Source organism: Stegodyphus dumicola, chromosome 10, assembly GCF_044657685.1.
Source record: "Stegodyphus dumicola isolate Sdum_Otavi_A_Nest chromosome 10, ASM4465768v1".
Lineage (NCBI taxonomy): Eukaryota > Metazoa > Arthropoda > Arachnida > Araneae > Eresidae > Stegodyphus > Stegodyphus dumicola.
In genome coordinates this window covers 117,702,594-117,715,877 of record NC_140777.1, presented here as the reverse complement: position 1 = coordinate 117,715,877, position 13,284 = coordinate 117,702,594, and the positions used below count along the sequence as shown (strand labels likewise).

At 31.7% G+C, this 13,284-nt stretch overlaps 1 protein-coding gene across 1 annotated transcript in view; it reads right to left on the bottom strand.

Moving 5' to 3' along the window:
* Window positions 1-12,869, bottom strand: part of mRpL21 (mitochondrial ribosomal protein L21) — a 34,140-nt gene extending 21,271 nt beyond the window's left edge. The window contains exons 1-2 of the mRNA XM_035357189.2: window positions 12,713-12,869; window positions 3,223-3,396 (exon numbers count right to left, since the gene is read on the bottom strand). Coding sequence (XP_035213080.1) covers window positions 3,223-3,396; window positions 12,713-12,743 — 205 coding nt within the window. The 5' untranslated portion in view covers window positions 12,744-12,869. The remainder of the gene's footprint in view (window positions 1-3,222; window positions 3,397-12,712) is intronic.
* Between the last annotated feature and the right edge of the window lie 415 nt (window positions 12,870-13,284).

Below are 13,284 nucleotides of genomic sequence, written 5' to 3'. Positions count from 1 at the left end.
CTTGGCATTGTGCACTCTCTTGACTTTATCCATGTACACATCAATCTATTTTCACTTAAAAAATCAAAGGAGCAGCCAACAAAAAAATATATAATCTCAATAAACTAAATTTTAAATCAAACAAAGAAATAACATGAAAAAGGACATTCATCTTTGCACTACACAGAGGAAATATCCACTTAACTTATTTACAAATTAACATGTCTTCAGTCAAACAAGATTCCGTAACAGCATCCAAAAACTTCCGAAAATTATCTGAACTAGAATCTGTATACTGGCATCGCTACATAAATTCACAAAATAAGAGTAAAAAATATCCTCCGTAGCACCGTTATTATTGATCATATGCATTTCCTTCCTACAAACAAGACACTTAATAATGACTACTAAATAAACATTTATTTACACACCAGTCAAGCAATGCTCTTTTCTCCTTTCTTTCCAAACCATACAGAAACTTCAAATTAATCTTACCACATTCAGGCATTTTACCATCTAAACCACAAAACAAACACTATACTTCCTAACCAACACAACACACAAGCCCTTACAAATTTACCACAATCATGCAACTGATTACATCATAACAAGATTTCCATAACATTCAACTACTCAGGCTACCATAAACGAAATAACAATTTAACGATAAATGAAAAAACAACTTCCCGATAATACAAAGGATACCCTTCTCTCTAACCATCTAGAAGAAATTCCACTTCTTTATCCCAATGACTTTCAAAGACTGAAACTTAAATAAGAAAAAGCAACTTTGAAAGTCATGCCTTGCAAAGCAAAGTCATACTTTGAAAAGAACTACTGCATTCCTTTGAAAAAATTAACACTGATACATATATTGCATATACAGTCAAAAGTCGTTAATCCGGACTCGTCGGGACTTCGGCAATTCTGGATTATCGATTTTTCCAGATTATAGATCATCAGTTTAAATCTGGTAAGATGGCATGCAGAAATTATAAAATTAAAAATACGAAACCGTAATTTATGAAATAAAGAACAATTATGATCTAAAGGGTATCAAAATTTACAAAAAGAAAAAGCTTAATATTTATTTGTTTATTTTATTAAACATTTCTTTCAATGTAAGTTGTTTAAGTTGCTTCGATTCATGTGATAATACTTTCTCTTTAATTCTATTAAACAGACATAATTTCTTGTTTAGTTACAAAGTTCTGCTGTTCAAGTCCTATAATTGCTGTGTTGAGAATACCGACTAATTTGTCAATCGAAATTTTTTCGTTTTCAATAACCTCTGTGTCACTTTCTTCACTATCGGAAGCGAATTATAATGACAAGGAACTTAATTTAAATCATATCAAAGACGGAGTGCATCGAGATGAAATACTACACTTAGTAAGGAATTATAAGGCAAATAAAATAAAAACATCTGCCCTGAAGATAAGGATAGTGCTGACAGACAGATCAACTTCCAATTCATTGCATGCCGCGTCGTTTCCCTCCCCCTGCAGAGCAGCGTGAAATTGATAAACATATTTCGGAATGATTAGATAATCAAAGGATATGCCTTTATCCATTTTTTGCAGCAATTCCACTTTCTGTTTAATGGACTTCGAAACATACTTTCGCTTTGTAGATCCTTTACATAGTAGCAAATATATATTGGAAATTCTATTTGACATAATCGCGTTCAAGCTTACTTTTATAAAATTGCTCTAAGAGTCTGCAAAAAATAATAAGCCGGATCCAATTCGAAGATTAAGGAACAACGCAATCTGCAACATTAACTGAATTAGATCATTTTAGCTTAGCTTATACTGTCCGTTATACACTAAACATGCAATTGTAAACGTATTATGCGCATGCGCACACGCATATTCGCAGCCGTAAAGGTCTTACGCGTGCGCTTAAACGCCTATGCGCAGCGTCAACGCGACGCATGCGCAGAAAGTTTGTACCTTTGAGGTCTGGATTATAGATCATTCCAGATTATGGGTGTCCGAATTAACGACTTTTGACTGTATATATTTTAAAAATATATTCCTGTGAAATCCCAAGATGTTTCATTTATAGACTATGTGGCTTTGGTATCTTGAAAAGAGCTTTTTTTTTAACTCTGGGAAGTAATACCACAGAAATGGAAATCAACCCTCCTGGAGATTTTACAAAAAGTCCTTTTATCGTGGAAATAATTGAATGGAACTAATCTATCATGGAAATCAGGAGTCCAGAGAAAAGACTATCAGAGTGAGCCTTTAAAAAAAAAACTCTTTAGATTTTAAACATTTATTAAACAGCCCTGAAATCGCTCCAAAAATGTGTGAACCCCCTCTGCATATAATTTTAAATTCAGAATCATATTCATCATATAAATCATACAGAAAAGCACTAATAGGCAATATTGCACATGGGCTGGATATTTTTTTTTTAATATAGCAATAACCTAGCCAGCTTCTTAAAATATGGCTCTAATTTATTTCATCAAGTTTGCTCAATTCACTACAGGAAAAAGCACGATGTGTTCTACAATCATATACCTTATAAGAAATAAATTAAGTGAGTTTTCTCACTCATTTGCAATGGGGTATCAGAGGGAACTCTTGTGATCCCAACTACTGAAGATGGCATGATTCGGGGAATTTTATTATGACTTGCAATTTTCATCTTATAAGGCTGATTCTGCTATTAAAATCTAAACCAATAAAGTGAAATACAGTAGAAAGTCTATAATCCGGACTCGTCATGACTTCGGCGATTCCGGATTACGGAAACTGTAATTTATGAAATAAAGAGCAATTATGATCTAAAGGGTATCAAATTTTACAAAAAAAAAGCTTAATATTTATTTGTTTACTTTATTAAACATTTCGTTCAGTTGTTGTATTAGAATATAAACAGTATAAAATATAAAAGAGAGTCAAAGGAAAACATACCAACATATTTGTCTGATATTAAAAACATAAAATGCCAAAACATTAAAACAAATCATGACTTCTATAGACTTTTTGCCAACTGTAAAATTCATTAATACATCCTTTAATAGAAGATTGATACAACACATTTCTAATGATAATCTTTGAATTAAAGAAGAAACATAGTTTAATCTTCACTTTCTGCACCTTCATAAATTCTGTTCAATAATATTAATATGATGTAAAACCTCTTTTTTCTCAAATAACAAAAAAAAAAAAAAAAAAAAAAAAAAAAAAAAAAAAAAAGAAAGAAAGAAATTTGAATACATTTTACCTTTTGAAATTTTTTCCTCTTCCTCAGACTGGACATCATCTAGAATTATACTCTGCGCACTATTAGGGATATAACTTGACTGTTTTCGATAAAAATTTTCATTAGAAAATGTTGAACAAACAGCTGCTGGACTTCTCAATAGTACATGTGCATATTTTGAAGGATTCTTAATATCTGAAATGAATAATTATTTTTTTTTCAATGTGCATTGGGAAAAAAAAAAAAAAAAAAAAAAAAAAAAAAAAAAACACACCTGTTGAAAAATATACAGAAAAGATATTAGTAATAAAAACAATTTATAAAGTTTTATTCATTAAGTTGTAAGGATTATGTTAATTTTATTAACAGTTAAAGTTCCTTTCCTGTCAAATTCTTAACTTCAACTTACTACTTACGGCCGGAACGTAGTTTTAGAATCACTCTGAATACATAATGAGGAAGAGCGGTATTTAACCGCGAAGTTCTACTTGCTGAGTTAGAGAGAATAGTTTCTGATTTGTGTGCACCTGCTTTCTTGGCTACTCTCTCCCAAAGCTGTTATTACGCTTGGCCGTACTCAGGCCCTTGATAGCTTCGCAGTCAATTAGCGTTAAGGGGATGACTCGGTTAGAATCTTGATAGCTTCGGCTTTATCTCTTTAGTTTAGATTAGTTTTAGTTTATTTCTTAGCCTCTTAAGTTCAAGCCCAAGTGTCGGCTTTTATTGTACACTCCAAGACAGAGTTCTGTTAAATCTTATTTGAATAATAAAGGGTTAGTTATTCTTCCATCTTGTTGTTTCTTGTCACACGAACTTAAGCGATTATTCGCTTAGCAGTTCTTAAGATACTTCATGTTCAACTGTAACTTAGCATTTACAAAGTGAGGAACCCTATAAAGTTGCTACATAAAATTACCCAACTGCTAACAAAATTTTCCTGAAAGAATAAAATAAAAAATATTACACTTTGACTAAAAAACTCGAAGGTAGAAACATGTTTGAACCAAAAGTAAGAAAACAGTAAAATACTCAAGGAAAAGAATACAAGGTCAATTTGGCTTAGAAAGCAAGTTTTTGAAGAATCTTTCAAAACAAAAAGTTTTCACTAGAATATTTATCCCAAGATGTTTGTTTGCATAATTAAAATACCTGTCTCAAGAACTATGTTATGAAATGGAGAAAAACTATAAAATTAAAATTCACCCTTGTAACATGTGTTTGTGCACAAAATTATTATGCAAAGATCAAAGGCCAGGTGAGTGTTTACACTGACCTGGCTTTTAGTTAGCTATTAGATATTTTTGATAATTTAAAATAGATCATAGATTAATGGATGATCCTCCTGCAAAGATAAAGAGATAAATGATGCAAAGAGATAGGTGTCATAATACAAAAGCAAACTGCGGCATACATACAAAAGAGTCAATATTTCCTTTTAATAATCCCTACAGCTCGCTACACTGCACAGACTAAGTTAAATATTTTAATCCCTACAGCTAGCTACACCGCACAGACTAAGTTAAAATATTTTCTAACAAAATTTATTAAGCACAATATTATCCCAGATGTTTTGCAAGTAGCTAATTGTAACTCTTTGTCATTTCGCAATTACAAAACTGCAAAATCTATATTGATCCTTTTCATTAAAAAAAAAAAAAAAAAAAAAACTGAAAATATTACAAAGAAAAAATAACAGAACAATGATCATTCTTCTTGCTTATTCATAATATCAAGATACAGGTGTGCTAATGGAGAAAAAACTAAAATTCACCAAAAAAGAACAATTAGTTACCAACTTTGGAATCACAACACAAATTAATTGCTGTTAAAATCATACGATGTCACTAAGTTTTAAGAATGTCCATAAGCTATAGTTTTAAGAACGGAGTTTCATATTGGGTTTTAACGAAAGTTTTCCACCACAGCAAATATCGTCTGCACTAACAGTTCACATTGGCATGTTTAATCCTATTTTGTCAAATGATTTTTGCCGTTTGAAAGAAACACACTTGCTTCGAACATTGTGTACTGAAATAAATATATATTGGTATAAGTACAATGTGTATGAAATGAAACTATCATGCTACCAGATACTTCCAGTTCTGCTGCAAAAAGTCAGCACAGAATGTCACCAAATCATGTGTATAGCTTTAGGTACTAATGTTGTATTATACGAAGCTGAAGGTTTCGTACTGAAAATTCAAAAACAAGGACTATAATATTCAAGAAGCCGAGCACTCTAGCCATTCTACTGATGGTGGCGAGCCCACCTGTGAGAACTTGTGGAAGAAGATCAGTATGCAACCACTTGAGAACTTGCTAAAGAGTTAAGACGTTTGTTCCATGTCTATTAGTCGTGCTATGCATCACATAAACTTGACATACAAGTTTAATCCCTGTGTGCCGCAAGAGCTGACTCAAGTTGATAAAGACACACATGTTCGGGCCTGTACTAATCTGCTCAAATATCAACGCAAAAGCAACACCCACCATATAGCCCCAAGATCGTTCCTTCGGATTTCTACCTTTTTTCCCACCTGTAGCTATATCTTGCTGGTATGATCTTCCATTCTGCACAGGATGTCTAAAATGAGGTTGATCTGTTTTTGGACTTGCTTCCACTAAGTTTCTGGGCCAAAGGCTTTGAAAAACTACCAAAACATTTTCAGAAAATCATCAATTTTGGTGGTTATTTACTACCTGCACTAAAGGTACTGTTTTCATGTTTTTTTTCCCTAACTTTATTAAGAATGTTTTCTAATGGAAAACTTTCATTACAACCAGATAGTTCGATCATGGGTCTCTGGGATCTAACAAACAGTAAACATGATGCTATTAATTTCTTACAGTGATGCTTACTTTCTTCTTTCCATATGGTACAATATAATGACAGGTTTCTGCCATGTATATACAATATACCACCATATTAACACAAGATAAAGTTTTATATAAGTCAATCGAAGAGTGCATGGTGATATTCAAAAGACAGGAATTGGTGGAAATGAAAGTCGACAACTGGTTTGCAGCAAGTAGATTGGCATTTGTTAACTGTTATCATATTCATCTATTGCTGTCTGAGAAAATGACATCAATAAAATTCTGCAAGGAAGTATTCAACATAGCTGATATAGCCTTAAACAATTATATGAGAAAAATATGGATCTATGAGATGCAGATTAATGAAAATAAAAAAATAGGTAGTGAAGACTTAATCATAGAGATTGATGAAAGCCTGTTCTTAAAAAGAAATATAATGCTAGCCACGTTCTGTCACCTAGATGTACTTTTCATGGTATCAGCCAGATAACAAAAGAGAACTTTCTTGTTGCAGTGCCCAACTGAAAAACCACACCTTTATTCAGTGCAATCACAGAAAATAGAGGGGGAAAAAAAAAAAAAAAAAAAAAAAAAAAAAAAAAAGACAACTTATTCTGAATGCTGAACTGCCTATAAAACAGAAGAATTCCAAAAATCTGATTGATGAAAACTCTGTTTTTACTAAGTGAGTACCAGGTATAGGAATTCCGAAGTTGTACTTACGTTGACTCTGAAATGACACTTATCTATCTTACCTTTTCCAATTCGTCTTATAGGCTAATAAGAAAAATTTATGCTCAATTCCAATAGCCATATGGATAGCCATAGAATAGCCATAGAATTTTGCCTCCAGAAAAAATTGAAAAAAAAAAAAAAAAAAAAAAAAACTTGGATTTCTTTGTAAATTCCATTGAAACTGTAACCCTGCATGGCTAATCTTTGGAATATGGTACAGTCAAAAGTCATTAATTCGGACAACCATAATCCGGAATGATCTATAATCCGGACCTCAAAGCTACAAACATTCCGACGCTTTGATGCATGCGCGTAAGACCCTTACGGCTGCGAATACGCGTGCGCAAAATACGTTTACGAATGCGCGTTTAATGTATAATGGACGGTATAAGCTAAGTTAAAATTATCAAATTCAGTTAATGTTGCAGATTGTGTTGTTCCTTAATCTTCGAATTGGATTCCACTTATTATGTTTTGCAGACTGTTAGAGCAATTTTATAAAAGTAAGCTTGAACTTTCGATTATGTCAAATAGAATTTCTGATATATATTTACTAATATGTAAAGGATCTACAAAGCGAAAGTATGTTTTGAAATCCATTAAACAAAAAGTGGAATTGCTGCAAAAAATGGATAAAGGCATATCCTTTGTTTATCTAAACTTTAACGTTTGTTTATCTTTAACGGCGCGGTACGCAATGAATTGGAAGTTGATCTGTCAGCACTATCCTTATCTTCAGGGCAGATGTTTTTATTTCATTTGGCTTATAATTCCTTACTAAATGTAGTACTTCATCTCGATGTACTCCGTCTTTGATATGATTTAAATCAAGTTCCTCGTCATTATAATTCGCTTCTGATAGTGAAGAAAGTGACACAGAGGTTATTGAAAACGAAAAAATTTCGATTGACAAATTAGTCGGTATTCTCGACACAGCAATTATAGGACTTGAACAGCGGAACTTTGTAACTGAACAAGAAATTATGTCTGTTTATAGAATTAAAGAGAATGTATTATCACATAAAAAATGAAGCAACTTAAACAACTTACATTGAAAGAAATGTTTAATAAAGTAAACAAATAAATATTAAGCTTTTTTTTTTGTAAATTTTGATACCCTTTAGATCATAATTGTTCTTTATTTCATAAATTACGGTTTCATATTTTTAATTTTATAATTTCTGCATGCCATCTTACCAGATTTAAACTGATGATCTATAATTCGTAAAAATCGATAATCCGGAATCGCTGAAGTCCCGACGAGTCCGGATTAACGACTTTTGACTGTAACAGTTAGTTTGGCGACATTTTGGTAAGGCAATAAATGTTACTAGCTAGGACTTTAGGGAACTACTCTGATATGCGCCCTCAAGTCGCCAAATATTTTTGGCGAGAAACTTCACGATGCCATATTACTATCTAAATTTTTTGTCTACATTTTGAACTTTTAGCCTAAAATGTCTCCAAAAACGCGTTTTTCGCACATGCAAAAACTACGTTTTGAACACACAATTTAGCTAAAAATCTGAAACAAAAACAAAAAATTTATAGATAGCAAAAACGTAAAGTTTCTAACCAAAAATATTTGACAAGAATCCATGTACACAGCGACATGTTTTAACTTTAAAAGAATCTACAAATTGCACAATGTAGGCAACGAACGAATCTACAAACTACGCACACCTCGCTTTAATAAATTAACATAACAACAACAAATTTCAAAGAATACCATGTACACAGCATCCTGTTTAAACTTATAAAAAATTCTACAAATTGCACAATTTAGGCAAGGAAGGAATCTACGATCTACGCACTCCTCGCTTTAATAAAATAACATAACAACAACAAATTTCAAAGAATACCATGTACACAGCATCCTGTTTAAACTTATAAAAAATTCTACAAATTGCACAATTTAGGCAAGGAAGGAATCTACGATCTACGCACTCCTCGCTTTAATAAAATAACATAACAACAATAAATTTCAAATAATACCATGTACACACCGTTCTGTTTCAACTTTAAAAAACATCTACGAATTGTACAGTCTAGACACTAAACAACAAAATAAACTAAAATAAATTTCAAACAATTTAAAAAAAACAACAATAAGGACAGAAATTCATACTAAAGAACCAATGAACATAGCATTCTACAAAATAAGAACAAGGATAAAATAAAATGCACTTACCATGAATTAATGCGTTTTCGAATAGCAGAAATATAAATTTCATACCGCCTTTAACATGCCGCCACGTAATCACTATCGTATTTACATGACAGCCAGACACACTATCCAGAAAATTTATACTATGGTTCACAAATAAATAAAATTACAAATCCCTACTTCTATCATGCACTGCCATTAAAAATAATCTCCCAGACCCTCTTTCCACACTTCCAAATACCCACTACCTCTCAAAAGGATAGCCACAATCATATTTCCTTTTGCCGAACTTCAATTCAACAACTACCAATTTATCTTTCCCTCCCATCTTCTCAGACACAGAGGCGAACCAACGAGCTCCAGCGAAAGATTTTTCAACGTCAACAGGGTTGCCATAGAACACGCAATCGCGCCAAAAACCAGCGCAGAACACATATAGCCACATTTGGTGAAATTAGGGCGTATATTAGAGTTGTACCGACTTTAGCAGTGTACATGGATAAAGTGAAAAGTGTGCGCAATGCCATTTTTGTGCAATTCTGCGACATTTTTTAAGTGAAAATAGGTTGACGTGTACATGGTTACCGTGTACGTGCAATTCTTAAAAACGCGGCAAGCAGTTTGCGATTTTGCATTTTTTCCCAATTTCGCACCTAATCTCCGTCATGATTAAGCACTTGGCTGATCTTTAGAATATGGTAACTGGTAGTTTGGCAACATTTTGGAGGCGATAAAGGTTACTACCTGGGACTTTGGTAATAATGTGAGCGGTACTCAGTTCCGATTACGCATTATTTTGTGTGAGGGAAATGAGAGATCATGGGATATGTCATGTGATATTAATGGACGAATTACGGTTCTTTAATCGGAAAAGGGGGGAAATCTGGAAATTTTGTATTTAGCTTTATTCTGTGTTGTGTGAAACAGTGTTGGTTAATTTTTGGATCCCATGGCCCTAACTAAAGTGAACTCGAAATGGGTATTTAGTGGGATTGAAAGGGGTAGTAATAGGTGTTTTTTTAAGGTTGTGCGATATAGAAGTAAAGATGTTTTATTAAGTTATTTATTTTACCTGGTACCTTGCTGTGAACAACTATAAGTATGATTTTAAAGATCCTGAAACAGGTGCACATACACTTGCTTTTTATTTAGCGGAAGAAATAAGAAAAGTTTATCGGCCACGTAATCAAGATCCTGAAGAAGATTAGGTAAGTTAGTATTTTTAATTATTTGAGGATATTATTTTTATGGTATTATTGGAAAATTGTTATTAGCAATGATTTAGTTTAAAGTAATTAGGATTGTGAGCTAATTTTTATTAATTTCATGTATGTGCTTATTTATATTTAAGTAGTGTTTGTGAATTTAATTATATTTTAATTAAATGATAGTCATTTTGTGAATTATATGTTTGTAGGAATTTGGTATGCGTTTCAGTGGAAGTAAAGGTGCATGGAAATAATTTAAATATTTGACACTAAGTATTTGTAACCATTTGTAATGTTTGAGGTATGAATTCGTTGGTGACGTTTATAATATAATAGATAATTTAGAGGTAAAAGTTTTTGGATATTTTATTTATTTTATACGTGGAAATGTTCATATTTGGAAAGGGTATATACTTTTTCGTTATTAGGTAGTTTCATATATGTTCTTTTTAATGGGTTTAAAGATTCAGAAAATTGTCATGCATTTTTGTGAAATTTTCTAATTTATGAGAAAAAAGCAGTGTACATGGATATGGTGAAGAGTGTGCGCAATGCCATTTTTATGCAATTCTGGGATTTTTTTTTTAAGTAAAAATAAGTCGACGTGTACATGGTTTAGCGATATTTTAATGAAATGATAGTTATTTTGTGAATTTTATGTTTGTAGGAATTTGGTATACGTTTTAGTTGAAGTAAACGTGCATGGAAATAATTTAAATATTTGACACGTAAGTATTTGTAATGCTTGCGGTATGAATTCATTGGTGACGTTTATAATATAATAGATGATTTAGAGGTAAAAGTTTTTGGATATTTTATATGTGGAAATGTTCATATTTGGAAAGGGTATATACTTTTTCGCGATCAGGTGATTTCATATATGTTCTTTTTACCTGGTTTAAAGGTTCAGAAAATTGTCATGTATTTTCGTGAAATTTTTCTAATTTATGAGAAAAAAGCAGTGTACATGAATATAGTGAAGAGTGTGCGCAATGCCATTTTTGTGTAATTCTGGGATGTTTTTTTAAGTAAAAATAAGTCGACGTGTACATGGTTTATGTGTATGTGTTATTTTGAAAAACACGTAAGGAGTATAGTATTGTGCACTTTTTCCCAATTTTGCAGTGAATACTTGTCATGATTAAGCAGTTTTGTTAGATAAAATTTCTAGCATAAGTGTAATTCGGCTAGTAGATTGTTGTAAGAAGTGTTCAGTAGATAAAAAGAAAAGAAACATGTCTTTACTTCGTGAAGACAAAATGGCGGCGGGGAAAAAAAAAAAAATAGAGGGTTGCTGTAGGAGAGTTAACCATTATTATGGCATAACCATACTAATGCTTAACAATGGATGAACAGACTTCAGCTTATCTCTAAAATTCTATATCAATCACCTATTTTTTCTCAAGATTCTTTCATTTGCATTACAAAAAAACAATTTTATTAGCTTATGAATTACAAGGACAATTTCATTGTCATATTTTTGCACACATTTTGCTGCATGGCACATTCTCTAATGGAAGTGAATTCTTCTGCCAAGAAGAAATATTAAAATTAAAAACCGCCAGATCGATTTCACTTTTTTTTTTTAACATTAATCCAGATGAATCACCCTTTTTTTTTTAACTACTTATATTTTATCCAGATATTCCTTAAGAACATATAATTGCATTATGGTAATTTTCATATACTCTCTGATAATAATTTTTAAAAAAATTTCTTTCTTCGGAAAAAATGCCACCTCATCTCTGCAATGATTGGTCAACTAAATACTGTCAACAAATTTCAGAAACGCACTTTCCTATGAAGACAAATTATCCTAAAGTCAAACTTAACTTCTAGTTACAAATATATTGCTTGACATAACTTCAAGAGAGAAAAGTAAATTCAAATTTGACCACCAAAATTCAATGCAGGTAAATTTTGTGAAGTAGAAAGATCAGCGACTAATCCTTCTTAAGTGTAACTGCACGAGAAATTACAGTAAGGAAATACTGCACTTTAACCCCGATTTTGTCCATCTACACATCGATACGAACCATTAAGTGGGCGATTCTGCAAGTAAATGATAAATAATGTAAAGAAATAGCTTTATATTATTTATCATTTACTTCTGATTAACAAAAAACTGTTTTGAAATTTTAATACTGCTATCCACAAGACATGAACCTAATAACAGTAAAATGAACATAATAGTCTCGAATTTCAGAAACTTTTTTTCTTGTTCTATTATTCTTTGGCTCTTTTTTCAGAAGTTATAAGGTGCATTTTTAAAATGGGTATTATTATTATCTTTTTTTCACCATCCCTTAAAAAAAAAAAAAAAAAAAAAAAACGACATACATGGACATCTATAAAATCGTTTACACGAGATTATTTTCTCAGATTTCCTAAGCTTTTTTTTTTTTTTTTTTCTGATGTTTAAAAAAAGTTAGAAAAAATATTTCACAATATCCTGGTAAACAGAAAAACAGACAACAGCAAAACTGCACAAACTAAAGTTAGGGTACGTAGCAAAATTAATGGATTAGGATCTACTTCAAATATATGTGTAAAGATAATCATGAACTTTGTACGAATAACTTACATTTTAATGCCAATTTTCGCATGTAATTCATTTTTATATGTTATACATAACAAGCCACCTAAAAGATCAAATTAACTCAAGAAAATATAAATAATGAACGGCCATTTAGTATTTTCTTAGTTACTAGTCTTTCTGCCCCAAAATACAGAATTATTGTTTTCAAGGAAACTGTGAAGCTGCTGATATCAAGTGTTTAATAAAATTTTTATTCGTCAAGAAGCATGTCCAGAATCCAAGTAGATAAAATTTATTTCTTTTTCTATAAATATTGAAAGTATAAACAGATCCTCTAATAGTAGACTCATTGTGTCTAATTATTACTAATACGTATATTAAGAGCCTGTTCATAACAACCGTTGACGGGTAGTCTCGGCGTAGTTCTGTCTGACAAAGTGAGGGACTGGCGCTGCGATCACGAAAGTAGTGTCTAAACATAGCTCCGAAATTTTTTAAATAAAAGTTTCTGTAAATGTTTTCAACTCTCTAAAAAAGTTTAATGCACCTTTCCTATGCAATGTCTCATTCATCAAATTGAAAAAGGAAACTTCGCTTCTTCGAAACTTCAGGTGTTT